Below are 19,095 nucleotides of genomic sequence, written 5' to 3'. Positions count from 1 at the left end.
TCATGACTCAAACAAGCAGACGCGCCGATCACTGATGGCAGCAGGTTGAAATATCAGGTAGTATTCAGGTTCCATGTTTAGTTGAATGATAAATCCCATATAAATGGTTGGAATTCTAATGATGTGCAAGTGTGATTTTGTCAACTTTAGTGCTGTCTGCTAATAGCAGGCTGTGAAGCTGCACGATAAGACCGTGATAGCAAGTAAGCTCACGACAGCAGCTTCCATAATATTAAAGGTAGCTGCCGGTGGCTAAAAAACAGATAGCTAACTTTACAACGTTGATTCCTGTAGCTATTTTGATTTTGATGCTATTAGTTCAACTTCTGTTTCTCGGGCAGGAACGGAGACGAACTCGCATTAGCAGCAAAGCAGCTAGAGGAATGATCTTAACATTAGCTAACTGCTTTAGCTACTGCTAGCTACCTCTTCTTCACTTCTCCTTCGGTAAAACATGACACCGTTGTGGTGTGGTATTGTGGAGGGCTTAGGCAGAAGCAGGAAGAGAAACCACTTTTGCCCCATATAAGTAAAATAATGGTCTCATAAGCATTTTTCGATTGTAAAATTGTGTTCACTTGTTTTAGTTTGCAAACATATGCAATTTTCTTAGCATATCTACTGGCTACATGATAACATAGCTGCAGGGGTGCGCGAGTGACATTTGGGCAGAATGAACAGGTGAAATGAACCCTACTAACACAGTGGGTTGCAGCAACGTTGCACATAAGTTGTACTTAGGTAAGTTGCAACGTTACCATCAGGCGATGTTGTGACAACGTCCATATATGGTCGAAAATAACTTTACCCTCCTAAGTCTAATTAGACTTTACTGCAACGTTGCAGAAACATTGGCAACATGGGTCCCTGCATCGTCATTACATAACGTGAGAGTAACGTTGTATTACAGTCCTATTAGGCTAGCAATCGGGCTATCCCGTGACGTCACTGCTTGCTGGTTCACAGTTAAAGTAGGCAGGATTCTTTGCCAAACTGCTCCTGTATTATGTTGACTTAGCTACCTAGTGCTAGCTAGCTAAGTCAAGGCCCGAACTTGGCTAACGTTTAGACAATATTGCAAATACTCCGACAAACTATTGCAAACCTTTTTTCTGTTACTGCTGGCTTTGTGTTCGCCGCGAACATTTGCAGAAACATAAGCGAACGGTCTGAGCTGGTAGTTTGTGTTAGTTAACGTTACTCTAAAATGGCCGCTGGACATGTGAATTGTTTGTTTGTTTGACTCTGCTGAATTTGAGACTCACATTGGGAGCTCGCTCGTGTCAGGCTTTCTAAGGCCATGACGAATCTTAGGCTAATTTTACATAGGCAAACGTGAAGGCGAAGCCAAGATAATGCTTTATATATTATCCATTTGTCTGGAAAGTGGGAGACTGAGAACGATGCCACCCACGAGGTAAGCGGGTTACCATGGACAATAACGTTAGCTCGAAACAAAGATGGAGGCAGCTTTGTTTGCCACATTAGTAGTATCGGTGTGTATTGTTGGAGTTCACGAGTCAAAAACAGGCGTTCCTGTTAAAACTGCGAGTAGTATCGCGTGATTTACGGGCCTTATACATTTGATCTGTGCACTGCAGTGGCTAATGCCTAAACTAGCTTCATGTTTCCCACACTGATGATTGACCGCCATTGACCGCATCTGTCCTGGGCAGATGCCGGCAGAGAATTTAAAAAAAAAAAGAATAGTATAGAATAGTGGCGTGTCACTAATTACTTATCGGCTGTAATGACTTGTTGAATTGTTCAGTTTTAGTCGCTTCTTCCCCTCTGCCTACTTTCCCATAGGGCCCTTATGTGTTTATAACCTTAATATTTTTTGTTTATTGGGCAGACTGTATTGCAGCGTGGAGTTTCTGGGAGAGGACACTGTCGGTTGTCCCAGTATCCTGGCTCCAAAAAGGATGGGGTAAGAACATGTTTGTGTGAACAATGTTTCTGATTGGTGTGCTACTTTTCAATTGTACAGGGAAGCGGGTACTAACATGGTTTCACTCACAGTTGCAGATGTGTTCCTGGCCAATGAACAAAGTCAGCCAACGGATAAAGAGCTGTGTGGAACCTAACCCTGGCTGGGCGCTCCACAGAGTCCGGGTTTTCCCAAAGTCCACAACTGGTACTGTTTGCATTTTAAGCTGTTAAAAAATACTGATGGGGGGAAAAAAGATCATGACTCATTATTCTGAGGAAAAAGGATGGCTGAAATGTATTGATTATGGTACTTTATGCACACAGATCATTACAAAGGTGCCAGGCTCATGGCAAAAGTCTTTGAGCAGCAGTCGTCAATGGCAACAGCAACACGCGCTATCACTCCAGTGACGAAGGTAATATACTAAAGTGCATTCAACAGTCCCAAAAGAGTAGTACTTTTGAAATCGAGTAATCTGAGCTAATATACTGATATTCCACTAGATATACTGATATTCCACTAGATATTCCAAGCCCAGGACAGCCATTGGTCCCAACAATGCAGGCCAAAGACAGTATGCCAGGTGCCGGAGTTGAAAGGCCTCTGCCGGCTGTCCAGTACATTCCAAGTGTGCTGTACAATCCAGGTATGCATGTTTGTGTTGAAATGAAATGTCTATGCCTACTGCACACTGATAGTTGGACTATTTTTTATTTATTTTGAATACCATTTTACTCATCTTGCTGATTTTCCACGCTTGTCCCATGTGAGCGAGCGGGGCCCAGACCCCAGCCAGATCATATAGCACCCCAGCCAGACCAGGTAAGAGTGGGTGTACTGCTATGGTGTTGTGGTGTCTACCTGTCATGTCTTTATTTAGTTTCCCTCCAAATGCCAGAAGCCAAAGCCAACACCATAAAGTTTCCTGCTAATCCCTTTAGGTTTTCAGTTAGCTCTGTGATTGGCTTTTTTAGATTGAATACCATTTTACTCATCTTGCAGATTTTCCGAGCTCATCCCCTGTGAGCGAAAACCACATGAGCCCAGGCCTCATGTATAGCACCCCAGCCAGACCAGGTAAGAGTGGCATGTACTGCTGTGGTGTTGTGATGTCTACCTGTTAATGTCTTAATTTATTTTCCTTCAAATGCCAGAAGCCAAAACATGCTGCCAACACCATACAGTTTCCTGCTAATCCCTTTCCTTTATCCCTTTTGTTTTTCAGTTAGGTCTGTGATGCCGTCGCCCAAGAAAACGGCTCCAGCACCATTGACTCCATGTACCCCTCTACCGAATCGATGCTGCTCTGCAGATGCTGGAATGGAACTACTTCATGTTGCATGCAGGGATATATTTTGAGTTTCATTTAGTTTTATGTCAATGTACTTATAGCCACATCTGTGTTTATCTAGATTTCCAGAGGTCTGTACATCAGCAGTTCTCAGACTTGCGGGAGCAACTCCGTGAGCTTGCGCAGAGTGTGAGGGAACTGGCCCAGAGCATGCGGCCTGGGGAGTCTGGAGCCCAGGGAGAAGTGCTGGATGTACTGGACCCTGCCCAAACGGAGGAGGAGCTGCAGGTCTTTGAGGCCAGGTTGAAGGACCGGGAACATCAGAGGAAGATGGTGAGTGTCTGCAGGGCAGAACTTTGTCTTATTTTTGCAGGGAAGGGTACAGTAAATGACTGTCTTTGTTTTGCAGACACAATACCTAGGTGCCATTGGTGGCAGAGACTTGGCGGACACAGTCCGACGGGTGCTGTCAGCTGTGGCCACACATGCGGTGTGGAGCGCCTACAGTGTGCACGGGAAGAAGGGGAAGAAGCCACTGAAGAGTATGACACTAAAATGTTCTAACATGTAAGAAATGGTTCATATTTTTAATATTTTTTAATACACCGTCTTTGTTCCATGACCGATGTGAATTGAAACCATTACCTTTCTTGATAACTTAAAGGTGCAGTTATGGTCTCCATGCCGAAGGCTACGATGGCGGAGGTGGCCGCCCAGCTGCTGGAGACATTAAAACATGCCCCTGCTAAATGCAGAAGGGTAAGTGATGTCTTTTTTTTTGGTTTCGCCTACCCAGTGACACTGCATGGTTCCAAAGATTGTGTACCACTTTTTTGTGCATGTATGTGCGTTGTGTATTTACGGCCATTTCATTATGTCTTTAGGTATCTGCAGAAGTCCGCCTGAGCACAGCCCATCCAAGAACAGTCCATCTGAGCACTCCCCAGCATTCTGATGAGGAAGACTTCCCTTCTAGCTGCCCCCCAGCCCATCTGACGCCCACCCGCAGCCCATCTGAGCACAGCCCCCCCCCCCCAGCCTATCTGAGCACAGCTTGTCATTTTTTTTGTAAATAACTGTTTTTTGTAAATAACTGTTTGTTTGTTGTTGTTTGTTTGTTTTTAAATTCTTTTTGTTTTTAAAACTTGGTTATCATGTTGCAGGCCAGACATTGTGTGTACTTTTTAAATAAAATTAATTGTTCATAACTGTTAATGGTGTTGTCATAACTTTTGTACCATAATTTTGCTTGCTGCATTGACTATAGCATTAATAGGCTCTTTGCACAAGCTCCACTACTTCCTGACACACAACAGGCGTATTTCTTTCCTGTCCTATACTAGTGGATGGAAGTGATTGATCAGGTGTGCTGCACACCGGATTCATCGCAATTGCTATCCAATAGTATAGGACGGTAAAGAAATATGCCTGTAGAGTTACAGGAAGTAGTAGAGCTTGTGCAAGGAGCTGATTTGTTTTGTAATGCAAATTATAAATGTAGCCAACGGAAGTGTAGACCACGTTGCAGCAACGTAATATACAATTACAATTACAATATACGTAATATATAAACGTGTATACAACGTTGCAGCCATATCCATCGAAATCATCACGGAAATCACACCGTTGTGTACACATTGCAGGCACGTTGCAGACACGTTGGACCTGCACGTTGCAGCAACTTGTGTGCAGATACCGCGTTTGCGTTGCATGCACGTTTAACTTGACGTTGAGTGGACCATACAAAAGTCTAAATCGCACGTTTCTGCAACATTGCTGCAACCTGATTGTGTTAGTAGGGAAAGCTCTCGAAGAGATCTTTCTAATGCTATTGGTCAGCTTTGTATGTAGTTTTAATGTGAAAGATACATCTTGAATGCAGTCAAGACAAATTATTTTGCCTCTTAACTTTTGTCAAACCCCCATGGTTCCAGTCAATTGGATTATAGGCTATAGGCTACTTTCGTTTACAATGACGATGCCAATAGTTAGGGTGAGGAAAACGACGCGCGGTCTCTTTAGCCCTGAGACCATCAGGCAGGCAGCTCAGGAGGTCGTTGAAGGCTATATATATTATCATGATATTATGTCTAATAATACATTCGTTGAAAGTACACAGGCGGATCTACTATACGGAATTGGACCGAGGAGTGTTCTCATATGGAACTAGGCTGCACACGCCCGCCCGCGACAAGAGCTGAATTGTAGTCAGCTTTCCCCGCTGCGCGCAGGACGCGTGCGTCCCCCGCTGATCCGAGCGAGAACGCAGGCGGAATGTCGCTCCCCGTCTGAAACGGCCTTGACTCCTGGAATCCCAAGGTCTTTCATATTGAAATTCTCTTGATGGTCTGGGAAGTTGCGACACGTGTTAAGGGAGTGCATCAGTCGTGAGCCTTGACAGTAGGCTACCAGCCTGCGCTGCGCTCAGCACAAAGTTGGATGAATGGATGGACTTATTGGAATCCTGGAAAATGTTGATTGCACTCTAAAATCATGAAAGCATAAATGTAAAAATGCAGCAACAGAAGTAGTCTAGATGAGATGGTGGTTTAAATGAATGGCAACACGTAGCCTAGAGTAAAACATAAATTGAGACTGGTGATAATGCTGATAATCTACAGTAGGGCCTACCTCTGGCTGAGTTCATGGTTACAACCATTCATCTCTTACACATGGGCCTATACAATACTTGCACAATCTACTTTGGACGTTAAATCCATCTATCAATCAAACTAGCGAATTCAATGGCCGGTCATGGCAAAGCACCCGCTAACGCAGGCTACCCCCCTCCCCACGATCCAGGGCTAGGAAACCGGTTCATCCAGTTAATTTGAATATAAAAGAATTTGGGGGGGGGGTGTTACAATAGTCTAGTCCAGGTTCGCTGGCAAGTGACGAGCTAGTCAGATGGCGCATGCATGTGTGGACATTGTAGGCCGATTCTGTAAAACCTAAAGAATAAAAGTAGGCTACGTTCAACATTCATTGGAGTGGTCCAGTTGGATAGGCTAGTCTAATCTAAATAAATTGAGGACCTGTATTTTCAGTGTTTGCTGGTAGCGAATGCCACAGACAGACAGGAAATCTTTTCGTTTCATTGTTTCATTGTTTGTGCTCTGTATGCACAAGATAGTTAATGTTCGGATATAATTGGCAGTAGGGCGGGAAAAAACCCTATCAAAGGCCAAGATTAGAAGGGATTTGAAGATGTAATTGGTCATTTTAAATGGGCCTACTTTATCTTTTGATGCCTATTTGAACGGACTGCATCGATCAATGCAATGACTCTCCATGTTTTTCAGTTTTACCCTTTTCATCAATAAAACATCATTTTTACATTCATGTCTCAACCATTATTATCGAATTATCTAGTTGATATATGAATAAAACAATAAGCCGTTTTAATGGCTATGGGCTACTAGTTGTAGCTATACACGAGTTGATGCGCTCTGCTCTTACGCACAGTTGAGGCGGCAGCTCAAATACACTTCGCACATATCCTCTGCTATAGCCTCTCACAGACAGCTAGGTGCACTTCATGCATTGGTAGACAGTTCTGTTCTTGCTGCAGCTTGTCTTCACCATGCAGGTGAAGACAAACAGCCGGTGGCTGTTTGGACGCCAGAGCGCGCAGCTCTTCAGCCAACTGGAGGATGTCGCGTCTGGGGAGGCTCTGCGTCTCTCCACCAGTCCCCAGCGAGTCCAAGCTCCCCCAATGAATAATACTTATTTATAATAGCCTACGTAGTGCGAAACTGTGCATATAATAGGCTGTAGCCAGCGCAAAACTGCGCATTCCCTATAGCCGGTCATGGAACGACTGGCGGCCGGTATAAATAAATAAAAACATACACGATATTTTCTTATTTGAATGATCTTGAATATATATATATTCAAGATCATTCAACTAACAAAATATTGTGTATATTGTGCGTGTGAAGGCACTCACTGTCAAACCTGCCGCTATCTATGCACAAGATAGTTAATGTCCGGATATGATTGGCAATGAGTGATCTTTACTCATGGCGACTATGTCAATTTTGTATGGATCCACAAGTCGATCAAGCTTATTTTTTCTTTGTATCGTGCTGAAGCCATATTGCGCTCAGACTTGGCTACATTAGCTGGTGCCCGTCTTCAAATTTACTTCCGGGGTTTACGAATAGCCTACCAGTTGAATGCGTTCCAGAAACAAAACGCAAAACCCCTACGTTCACCATATCTTTACTTACAAATATATTTACAATACTGTTATTTTGCGCATTTGACCTAACAGCCACCACGTCTTGACCCGACGTCAGTTACCGAGATAGATAGGCTACTGTAGGCCTAGATATAGGTGTTCGTAATAATTAAATTACATCCAGATGGAGAAAACATGTGTTTGAGAACAAGGTAATAATAACAATTAAACGTTATTTGTATAGCACCTTTCATACAGATAAATTCAGCTCAAAGTGCTTTACAACAGAGCATTTAAATTAAAGAATGTGAAACTTAATGATGCTTCATTCGTAGACTATAGGAGAAAAACAGAGCCCAGCCTGCTAAATCTACTCAAAGACGCCACCTGGCGGTGGTGCATCACTTAAACGAAATAACACCCGTCTGAAATCCCACGAGATTTCCAACGGGATTTCCCTGCCAAATGATGCGACGTGAATGCTGCAGCATGTGACATTTCTAACTTCCCACATCTGTACATGTGCAGCCCTGCAGAGTTTGCTGTATGGGTCATGGATTTCATTACTTACAGACAGACAGACAGACAGACAGACAGACAGACAGACAGACAGACAGACAGACAGACAGACAGACAGACACAGACAGACAAGACAGACAGATGGCAAGGCAAAGCAAGGCAAGTTCATTTTGAATGGTGCCTTTACACTGGCAGTGTGAAATCAAGGACCTGGTCTGATTCATCCGCCTGGATGAGATGCGTGCCAGCTACTCTGGTGTTTATGGGGTTTTGTCTGACTTTGTTTACAGGACAGAGATGCAGACTCAGACCCTTCAGTCTAGCAAGCTCTCTGGTGATCATCCGCTATTTTGGATTTTGGACAAAGTTAAAATTCCAGGAGGGTAAATGTTGTGTGTTGATAGTTAATGTTGAATGTTAAAGTAATTAGTTGTTCCTCTGATCTTCTCTGAACAGGATACAAGTCTTTCTGGCGCAGCAGCCTGAACCTGTGTATTTCAGGTAGCTATTTATCTCACATACATTTGGACTGATTAATCCCAAACCCTTGTTTTTTTTAGTTTTCTGAATTGAATTAATTGCAAATTATTACTTTGTACTTACTACTTCTTTGTGTGTTTTTTCCTTGGCTCAGAAGCCACAAAGTGCTTTGCGGGCTTTGCACCATAATGAGTGCATTCATGCTCTGCACCTGTCAGTAATTCACACCATCCTGGCCATTCACACCCTGCCTGTCAGTAATTCTCATGCCATTTGTGCACTTACTTGTCAGCTGCTGCCTTTCCCATTATAGTAGCACTCTGCCTCTCCAGGGCTTGGATGTACTGTAGCAGTCTAATGGTCTTTGCACAACAGAACAACAAACAGCAGTATACCTTTTTTGGCCTTGCATGAATAGTTGTTTGCTCATAAAAACAAAGGATGTTTTCATACAGCCTCTCTAGCCTCATCCTCCAGTGAGGCTGTGATACATGGTGATGAGACGAGGGGCTGTAAAGAACTGTACTTTAGATTCACAATCAATACCGCTGACCTCCCACTCTAGTGCGTATTTCCTCTATAGATTCCCCTGCCACAGTCTCCAAACAAATAATTGGAGGATAGCATCCACTTAAGAGGAAGTCTTCCAGATATAAAACCTCATTCCCCATGCATAGATTTCCCAAGCTGAGTGAAAACATAACCAAGACTTTTCTAGAAGCTTTTGTGTTTTCTTACGTCTCTTATTCCACATTCTCCACTACAAGATGAAAGCCATCACTTTCCTATACAAATATAAGATAGCTATGTTCCCATGTTTACGAAATGTAAATGTTTTTATTAGTATATTTACATATAGTTTAATGTTACTCATTCCCCCTACTTTTTACGTGTTTTATGTAGGCCTACAGGTAGAACAAGAATGGCATACAATGTCTCTGGGCATACACATCTCTTTTTCATACAGGCATTAATGAAATCCAATATAGCAGTAGCATCTACAGATGGGTTGTGTACCTACCACAGCTAAAGCTATTGTGGTGCATTGTCCAGTATAAATCTTAAACTGTGGTAGCACACTTGCAGCACAATCAAGAAGGTTCACTACACACGGCAACAGAAGGGTGCTGCTATACTGCAGAACACTTTCAAATAATCTAAGAAAAATGGTTCTATACAAACCTTTGGTTCCAGAGGAGCTTGCACGTGCTTCACCTGGCTGTAGTGATGGCAACATCACTCACAACATGCTGCACTTGTTCAGGCCTAAGTGGAAATTCTGCTGCACTGTCAAATAAGACTCAGATTGTTGAAGATTACATTTCTACTGCGGCACATTCCAGGGCGGTTTGGAGGACCCAGCTCCAGTGCTATGGGCCTGTCTGAGGCCAGACTCTGAATGCAGCCCGGAGTTAAGAATACTTTGCATTAATTAAAATGATAATTAGACACTATCCCTGACGCCAGAGTCTGAGTCAGAATCTCTTTTTTTAGGTCACTCAGTCTCGTCTCCCTTGGACACTGCAAAGGCCATGAATCAGTGGGGAACTGATCTTTGAAGTGTTCATATCTGGGATTAGAGATAGCGATGCGACGCTGTGCTGTGGAAATGGAGTGGAGGGCTGGCTGCCTGTTAATTAAACTCACTGTTTTAAAAGATGAAGAGCATTCTGGGCTTCATCTGTCATTTCAATCATAATCTGATGAGGGTGAGATGAAACCCAACGTTTCTTTGATAAATGAGTTGACTAAATTAACATTAATATTAATTCAGTGTCAGACAAATCCTACTCTGAAAACAAACACCATGGTAATTTCTTCTTTTTATTTGTTATATTTTAAAATCACCGCAAACACTTTATAATTCAGGCTAAAGCAACAACATCTACATCATAATCAGCTATTACGGTTACATTTAAATAGATTAACTCCAAAAACCATTGCAGTCACCACTGCAATGTCAATAAGCACTATTCCTGTCACAGCGCCACACGGTAAGCCATAACATTCCAGTGATTTGCACGTTGGTAATTTCTGCAGTGGATGTCTTTATGTGCTGTATCTCAGAGCTTGACTCATGCTAAAAGTTAACCGAGGGGGAGACTGAGGCTAAGCGCTGACATAATTCTACCATAACTCACCCTCCAGGGGGGTGGAGCTGCCTACAATAGAGAACTGTCCCTCGCAGCTGGAAGTACCCAACTGGGCCCCAGCCTGGGATGCCACATCTACGCCAATGTAATCGCTGACATTGAGCAGAACACAGCAGAGGCTCTCAGCGTCGCCTAGCATATCTTTTTAAACAGGGAGGAATGATGAAAGCATAGAAGTGAGAGGGTCGACCATATGGCCTGCCAGGGAGGGTCTGTCTGGAATCCATTTGCAGTGGAACTACAAAATAATTCCCTTATTATATATTTTTTAGGTGGAGGACAAGCATTGTAGTTCATTTAGAATGAAGCAGTGTGTGCATGATGTAACAGAAATTATTTCACTTGCAGTATTGATAATCCACTGCAACCAATAATTATGTCCTTAATAATTCCACTATATTTATACTAGATTCCGTTAAAAAGGTTGGAGTGATCATGAGCTTCTAAACTAAGAGCTGAGAAAAGTTGACGGATTCAAATGTTACACAGCATTTCCACAGAACCCTCCAGTCTAACTTTGACTTTGAAGTCATGTGTGCAATCTAACCAAGTGATGGGGTTCTATTCTGAAGTTTGTGTCACTGATTCATCCCAGACTAAGAGCCCGGTACCTAAAACTACTGAATCGACGTGATGTCATCCTGATGCTCTGCTTTCACTCTTTAATCCTTTTGTCTCCATGACATTTGACTGAGGCTCCCATGGAAATCTGTGATGATCAATGCTATTATACTCGGGGGAAGGGGTCCATGCTGCATGGCTCTGTAGTTTCAGAGGGCTACACTAGTTAATTTTTTGATCCATTGAATAACCACAGGCCATTTGGTCGATGTTATTTCACTAAATAGGCAGTGTGAATGCAGCCTGTCCTCCAGGGGTGCTGGGTGTGAACTAAAGGTGGCTCATAAAGGGAACTAATGTGGATTGTTCTAACATTAATAACATCTCCAAGTCATTATCTTTCATTACTTTAATTACTTCTTTCCCCAAACAGGTCTTGTTCCATCCCCTGTCACAGCTCTCAGCCTGCTGTCTACCTCCAACCTCACCGTGATCCCACATGTACCTGCAGTAATCCCACATGCAGCAATCCCACAATGCACCTGCATCTGACCCCTGTAGTAATCCCACTTGCAGTAATCCCACAATGCACCATGCATCTGACCCCTGTAGTAATCCCACATGCAGTAATCCCACAATGCACCTGCATCTGACCCCTGTAGTAATACCACATGCAGCAATCCCACAATGCACCTACATCTGACCCCTGTAGTAATCCCACATGCAGCAATCACACAATTCACCTGCATCTGACTCCCTATCTGTCTAACTCCCACCTCACTGTGCAGTAATCCCACAATGCACTTGGATCTGACTCCCTATTCAGTATTGTCTAGTTATCAACCATTCTTTACAAAGAGTGGAGTGTTGACATGGCGTCTGTTACTATTCAGAGTGCTAAACTGTATTGCAGTGTGTTCATGGCAGATATGCCAATTGATTTCCTTCTGAACCCCCCAGGGGGCCTAACGCCTGATGCTGCACGGCTGCTTAGCTTCACTGGCTACACTTTAACACATTTTCTTTTAGAGAATAAAACAATCATGAAGGGTAAAAGAGCCCCAGTATATTAAAGTGAATGATTTCTCAAAGCCCCATTAAAGACTCCTACATCAATGCCAGTTTCAATTGATTGGGTTTAATGAGTACAAATAAATAATGCAGGGCATACTGTGTGTGTGTGTGTGTGTGTGTGTGTGTGTGTGTGTGTGTGCACGCGTGCGAGTGTGAGAGAGAAAGACGAAGACAGAGATAGACAGAGAGTGAGAATGAGCATTGGAAAAGTTAAATGTCCTTGAATTATGCTGCCTCTGTTAATGTCTTTGAGTTACACTTTGCACTTGCATTTTGCCCACAACCTTCTTATTGGGATATCTGGACCCCAGTCATAACGTCCCAGTAGGTCAAACACAAGGAACAAGGAATTGCATATATGTCTTGTCTCCTTGAATCAACCTCTGGGTTCTACTGAGGATACAATATAATCAACTATGTCTGCTCAAGCCTCACTTCAAAAAACGTTCAACTGCAACTTTTGACTGCTTCAAAAAAAAAGTAAGGCTCACGGAATGAGCCAGGAATCTCTGGTGTCCTCTGCAGTAACATCACGGTGTGACTTAATCTCTTTTCCAATACCAAGTTCGCACAAGTTCGGACTTGCGTCCTTGCTAGTCCGGACTTTGGAAGTTCACATCAGAGTATGAACTCCCGAGGACGGGAGGACGCAAGTTCAGTCATTCTACAATTGGAACGGCAGCGTCCTTGTTGACGTCACCATCTCAGCTGTTTTGTGTGGACACCGGCAGCCGCCATTGCTAGGATTTTGAAAAGCGTTTTAAACAGTTTTAAAGTAAATATTGTTACGTTTTCATAGCTTTTCAGGCAGATAATTACCACCATTGAAGCCAATTATGTGAAAATTTTTATCCAAATAACGTCTGTTTCTACTAGTTTAGATAGATTATTTAGATAGGCATTTTCAATGGTGTTGCCCTAACAACCGTTAGCACAGCCGCTTGATGCGAAATGATTTCTGGGATATCTGGCTGTCTCAAGTCCACACAAGTCTGCTCCAATGCATCCTCGATAAAATGGGCGGAGCAAGAACACATCCTGGCATTTGATGCGGACTTGAGACTTGCGTCCTTTTGAATTGGAACAGTACTTGGGCTCCGACTGATGACGTTTTACAAGTTCACAAGGACACAAGTACAGACAAGTACGCATATTGGAAAAGGGCCTTAGAATGTAGCCCTGGAAGGCCACGTCCTTCAGTGCCATAAGGTATGGAATATGAATGTGAATTTCAAATCTCTGGCTTCCCCATTATGCTGTGCGGGGACGCGCAGACAGACAGCCCCCCTCAGGCCATACTGTACATTTACAATTGGAAGCATCACATTGCCGTGATGCAGAATATTTCCTTATCAAATTGATAAACTTTGGATTCCCCTTTGGGTGTATATGCTGCTGCCACAGATTTATTCATCTAGTTTCTCTGTGGTATTTCCCCATAGAGCATGTGACAGAACCCAGACTGAAGCACTGGAGGTCTTGTCTCACTCATTCCCAAATAACAAATAAATGAACAAACACTGGTGTAATTTGGTACTGTTCTTGGCTCTTCTAGTGTTTCCTTCCTGTGAGCCAAGTGGCAAACCAGCTCGTCGTCCATCCCTTAATGTGCTTCCCTTCCCTATTCCAATCTTCTGATTAAACAAACCTGATTACCATCCAAGGTTGCAGAATTCACATTTGAATTTCAAATTATTTTCCCCCTCGTCCCTCAAAAGGATGATTGGATGAAATGTGACAAGCTAATTTTTCTGACAGAGAAGTTGCGATTAGAGTCGTTTCATACAACCGGGGATTATTCAGACCCTAACCCTGTGAAACCAAGTGAGCTCTGCTGAATACCAAGCTGTTAAAATGCAACTCTGTTTTCATATTGCTATCATATAAAATGTGTATTTACTGTCTAGGCATATAGCTTCCCAGGTTCAACAGTAAGAGTGGGAGAGAGAGGACAGACGATGACATATTTAATAGTAATTAGTAGGAGTGTAGGAGACGGTTGTATTTCAGTTTTGTATAAAGTGATAATGTTCCATTCTTGTGTGAGTGAATACTACTGAAGGTAGAAGACCAAACTACTGAAGCTAGCGCCAGGGCGCTAGCGCAGTGACCGTTGCCAGGTGAAAAGCTGTCCGGTCTGCACTCCAGGTCTCTGCTCCGCAGTAAACAGCCCGTCACCAAACAGATGACACACAGCAGCATTCTGAATCCCGTCTGTGAAAATGATTTTATTTAAATATTATTCTGATATCATCACTATAATACAAACCGCTGCGGTGTTTCAGTACAGAAGCCTCACGGCACCAAATAAAATCAAAATTACACTTCATCAAATTCTGACAGCATCAACAAAGAGATATGACTGCATTGATAGGAGGTATACGAGAAACAGAACACCTGTATGAGGGGATTGAATAACAGATCTGATCATATAAAACAATCTACATCCTGTTAAATGGATTCAACACAGCAGTTCAAATGTCAAATATATATCCTTCAATACTGCTTGTTAGATCAGACCATTGGACGCTCTGACAAGTAATACATCTACTTTTGGCTGGTTGTAATCTTGAAATCAGATTTTGTTGTTGTTGTTGTTGTTGGTAAATCCCGATAGTTGAGGCTCTTGTCAATGAAGTCCTGCTGCCAGTGAGTAATTACTTGTGGAAGAGGTCCTCTGTCAATGATACTGGTGCCCAAGTGTCAATTAAGACTGTTCTATCATCCCATTTGAGTTGTTGTTTTTGCTAGCACTTAGAAATGAATACATGACAACATTGTTACAAATACAGAACATCATGGTCTCTACCTTAAACATTTCAATTAAAAAAGTTTACATGCTATTATTTACTTTACAAGTTTTACAGATTGTTGCTTCTGTACAGGGATTGGACAGATCTTTCCTTCTGTACAGGGATTGGACAAACTCAAGGCATTCATTTCACTGTGCAGACAAACCACTTCCCATTTACAAAGTACTCAACAAGGGAACTCCCATTTACAAAGTACTCAACAAGGGACCTTTTCAATGGAATAGCAACACTTATCAAGCCATACAAATCATATTTATGTCTCCTCAAAACTGAACATTCAGGACTTTTCCTTCAACAAAGTTTTTTTCTCTTTTTTTTCTCTCCAAAAGATGACTTTTGAATTTCAGCTGAACAGTAGCAGAATATTACAGCGATGCTAGATTAGCTGTCCAGTACTTCTTGAAGATTGAGTAATAGCCATACCATATCTAGATTAGCTTCCCAGTACTGCTTGAACAGCGAGTAATAGACATACCATATCTCCCTCAAGTCGTATTCCCCATGTTCCCTGCTGGTCAGGATGTTTCTAGTTAGACCCCCTGCTATTGCATGCTCTGTCAGTCTGAATCAACATGTTCAGATCTGTCCACAGGCCTCTCTAGTGCTCTGAGCACTAGAGTAAACTCACAACACAACTGTTATTACTCTTCTGCTGCTCAGATAATTCATCAAGCAATTCCATATAGAGCTTTGATTTAGTTGTGTTTGTCTATAAAGGAGATGCCTGTTGCATTAGTAGTTACATTATGAGGAAAAGCCTTTATAAAAGGAAAATACTTTATAAGACAGTAGAGAGATTGGATACAGATTGATACTTCCGGTGACATTAGACTATGCTATGTGTTAATGTCAACAATATTCTTTATGGCTATTGCCACTGTCTTTGGTTGCATGATACATTTTACAATGGAGACTTCTTCAGTGGGTAATCGATTCTTCAACCTAGAGCTGATATTGTGGCCATGGCAGCAATGGTGAGTTGTGGCCATGTTCTACACTCCTAGCCATTTATCATTATACAATAAGCATGATGCATCACACACTTTTGCTATGTGTTTATGCAATGCATTAGTATGCACATTCTAGAGAGAAGGATTATGTGTTATAAAACAACAAATCATATCACTCTCAGAATCGCTCATTTTGGCTAGTTTCACAGCAGAAAGATTCTCAACTCAGCTGTCCGTCAACTGTGCGAGGAGCTTACCATACCAGTGACGGAGGCGATTGCGCAGTTCAAACATGGCTGCGTTCTATAGCTACAAACGTAAATATCAATGTTGGAAATGTGATTTATTTTGTGTTTTTATCAGTTTTTTTTTATTAATTCATTTACAAGTTATCTTTAAATATGAGAAACAACACATTATCAACTTTGAGTTCGCTATTTCTGTTCCCCTTTAACTGTAACCCTAATCTTAACCGCAACCCCGTTGCAGCAAACAGAGAAATGTACATGTTGTGTAAAGCATTTGTAGCTGATGCTAGCTTTTCTATTTAGAAAAATCCAAAAATTGAGAAATGCAGTAAAACAGGGAATGTATTTCTATAGTACAGTACCAAGCATGCATTATGAACAAACTGACATGATAACATGTTGTCTTGTCATGTGGAAGGAGTGTACAGTATCTACTGTATACTCTGTAGGGATGAAATTGCACACTGGTAGCCCAAGCATTGGCTGTAGCATTAGACGAAGAGGACGTTTTGAAGGTGACATTTGGATGTACAATCTAGAATTCCTGACCAGTCCTGGTACACGTCAGTGTTGATAGTTTGATAGTGAGGAGTGTCTGTGTAACGGTGATCGTTAAGAAAGTGTCTGATATACTGTAATTGTAACATGTAACAGTAGATTCTGTTTTCTTGGCCAGATTGTTTTTAAATTAGGGGTCAGATTGTCAAAGTGTGTTTCAAGACCATTTTCTCATTCTCAATTCTTCAGATCAGGAAATCATATTGTAGCTTTTCTGTGCCATCAAAAAGTTTTAGATTATTTTGCCAAAGAGAGACTTTTGTTTAAAGATAATGGCCTTTGACAATATGGAGTTACTATTCAATATTGGTGCTGCTTTATTTAAGGAAACATACTGCTCCCATGGTCTCATGATGAGATCCTGGATGTTTACAGTATCAATCATGATATGTGACACTGTTTATGCCAGAGGAAACTAGTGGGTAAGGTTTGTGGAAATGAGGAAAGAACTAAACTGCTATAAGTAGAATAATTTAACTTGCGGGTTACACGTGTGATGTCTAAGATGATGTTGATCATGTTGAGTTGCACTCAATGAGCAAGCCAACCGCCATACATACATATTTCAGCTCAGGTTTGGTAGGGAAATAGTACCTTTGCACAATGTTGTTTCATAGTCAACAGGGTGTGAGTTTAAGCTATACATAGTTCCCTCTGTCTCAAATAAAACAATTATATTTACTCATATTTATAATACACAAATATAGATTCAGATTTTTTTCTCACTTTCTTTGAGTAATGACTTTTAAGATTAACTGCAGGAAACCAACAAAACCGATAAAAGTCTTATCTTTGACGTTATCCAATGAGAATAGACTGTCAGTTTACTGTGTTCTGATTGGAGCATTGGAGGACAATTGAGCTGGAGTTGGCCCTACAGTTAATCCCATTGGCGGCCTTGGGTGAGGTGGCTGCTGTGTACATTGACTAATAGAGAAGCATTAGGTGCAGAGTAGTGATTAGAGAACGAGGGCCAACTGTGCTGTCCGTTTGCTGGGATTAACAGGCAATTTTTTCTTTGAGGGAGAGAGTCGTTTCTTGAAACTATAGCAATGCATCCCACATTAAGCCCCATGCCAGGAGCAGGACAGCCAGGCCGTGACTGGTCGCTATTCTTGTACCTGTGGAGAAAGGAGCATAGTCAGACACACACTTAATATTTCTTCACAGACTAACTTTCACAAAAGTTAAACAATTAACATTGTTACTTCTCTTCACCACCATATATCAAGCTAGCAGGTTCATTTTGCCTCACAAATTATCAAGTAATTGCATCTTCAATGGCCAACACAGTGAACGTTTGAATTGGGAAAATGCTTTGTTTTTTTGCTACTCTTGAGTGTGTGCAAACAAAACATCAAAGAGTTTCTAACAGCGGACGTGGCAGTGTGCACTGTGTCTAATGATTCCATTAAACCGTCTTGGCTGTAAGTGGACCCTGCTTCACATGAAAACTGTAACTTGTTAAAATACATCATCATTAGCAGGTTTGAGCATGCTGCTGTTTGTTTCAAGATTTATGTCCACATTCATAACAGAGAAAAAAGATGCGTTTGCTGTGATCGGATTCAAAAATAGACACAGCTGCCTTCTGAATGTCAGCACATCCAAGATTTAAAACAATATATCAATTCATATGAATGATCTCTTCACCAAACCGCCACAGTAAAAACTGCTAAAGTGCAGGAGTGCCAACTGTCTTTGAACTGCTTTGAAAAGGGTTTAGACGGAGGGCTGGCGTAGGCGGAGCGAGTCGGCCTGCTCTGCAGGCTCTCCTGTCTGCGCTGTGAGCAGCACATGAGGCCTGACAGTAGTGATACCGACAGGCTGGGGAGTCGTCTGCGCATTCTGCTTCGCCTTGTGTCTCTGGGGCATTGTCCTCTGAATTGGCAAGAACCAGAGCTGGGGAAAAACTGCGCCCAAGCAGTTCTGTGTAAAGGATACTTGTCTAAAGGATAGTTCTGTCTAAAGGATAGTGCTGCAGAAGCCGCAGTGCAGTGCAGAGAGATGTGTGGTGAGACGTCTGAATGGCAGCCTGATGCTGGCAGCCTTCAAAAGGCTTTTTTCTCTCCTATCTTTATCTCCTACTCCAGTTCTCCATTAAGTCATGAGGACCAAATGAGATCAAAAGAAAATGGTTTCTCTAATGAACATGCTGTGTATCTACCTGCAGGGACTGCAGGTGAGAGAGAGCGAGAGCGAAGGAGAGAGAGGGGAGAGGACAGAGGCAACAGGGAGAATGTAATCCTGTGAAACAAGGGAACACTGAGGAAATAGAAAGTGAAATATTCACTAAATCACAGTGACATTTAGTGGATTCTTCTGTCAGATG

At 42.2% G+C, this 19,095-nt stretch overlaps 1 protein-coding gene across 1 annotated transcript in view; it reads right to left on the bottom strand.

The window, feature by feature from the left end:
- Positions 1-17,807: 17,807 nt before the first annotated feature.
- The window catches only part of vstm2a (V-set and transmembrane domain containing 2A), a gene marked incomplete at both ends in the record, with an annotated part of 158,243 nt that continues 156,955 nt past the window's right edge, over positions 17,808-19,095 (bottom strand). The window contains one exon of the mRNA XM_084443043.1: positions 17,808-17,884. Within this exon, the coding sequence (XP_084299169.1) occupies positions 17,808-17,884 (77 nt within the window). The remainder of the gene's footprint in view (positions 17,885-19,095) is intronic.

The sequence above is a fragment of the Borostomias antarcticus genome, assembly GCF_949987555.1.
Source record: "Borostomias antarcticus genome assembly, chromosome: 9".
Classification (NCBI taxonomy): Eukaryota; Metazoa; Chordata; class Actinopteri; order Stomiiformes; family Stomiidae; genus Borostomias; species Borostomias antarcticus.
The sequence above is the reverse complement of the archived record's forward strand: the minus strand, read 5'-3'. Positions and strand labels throughout refer to the sequence as shown.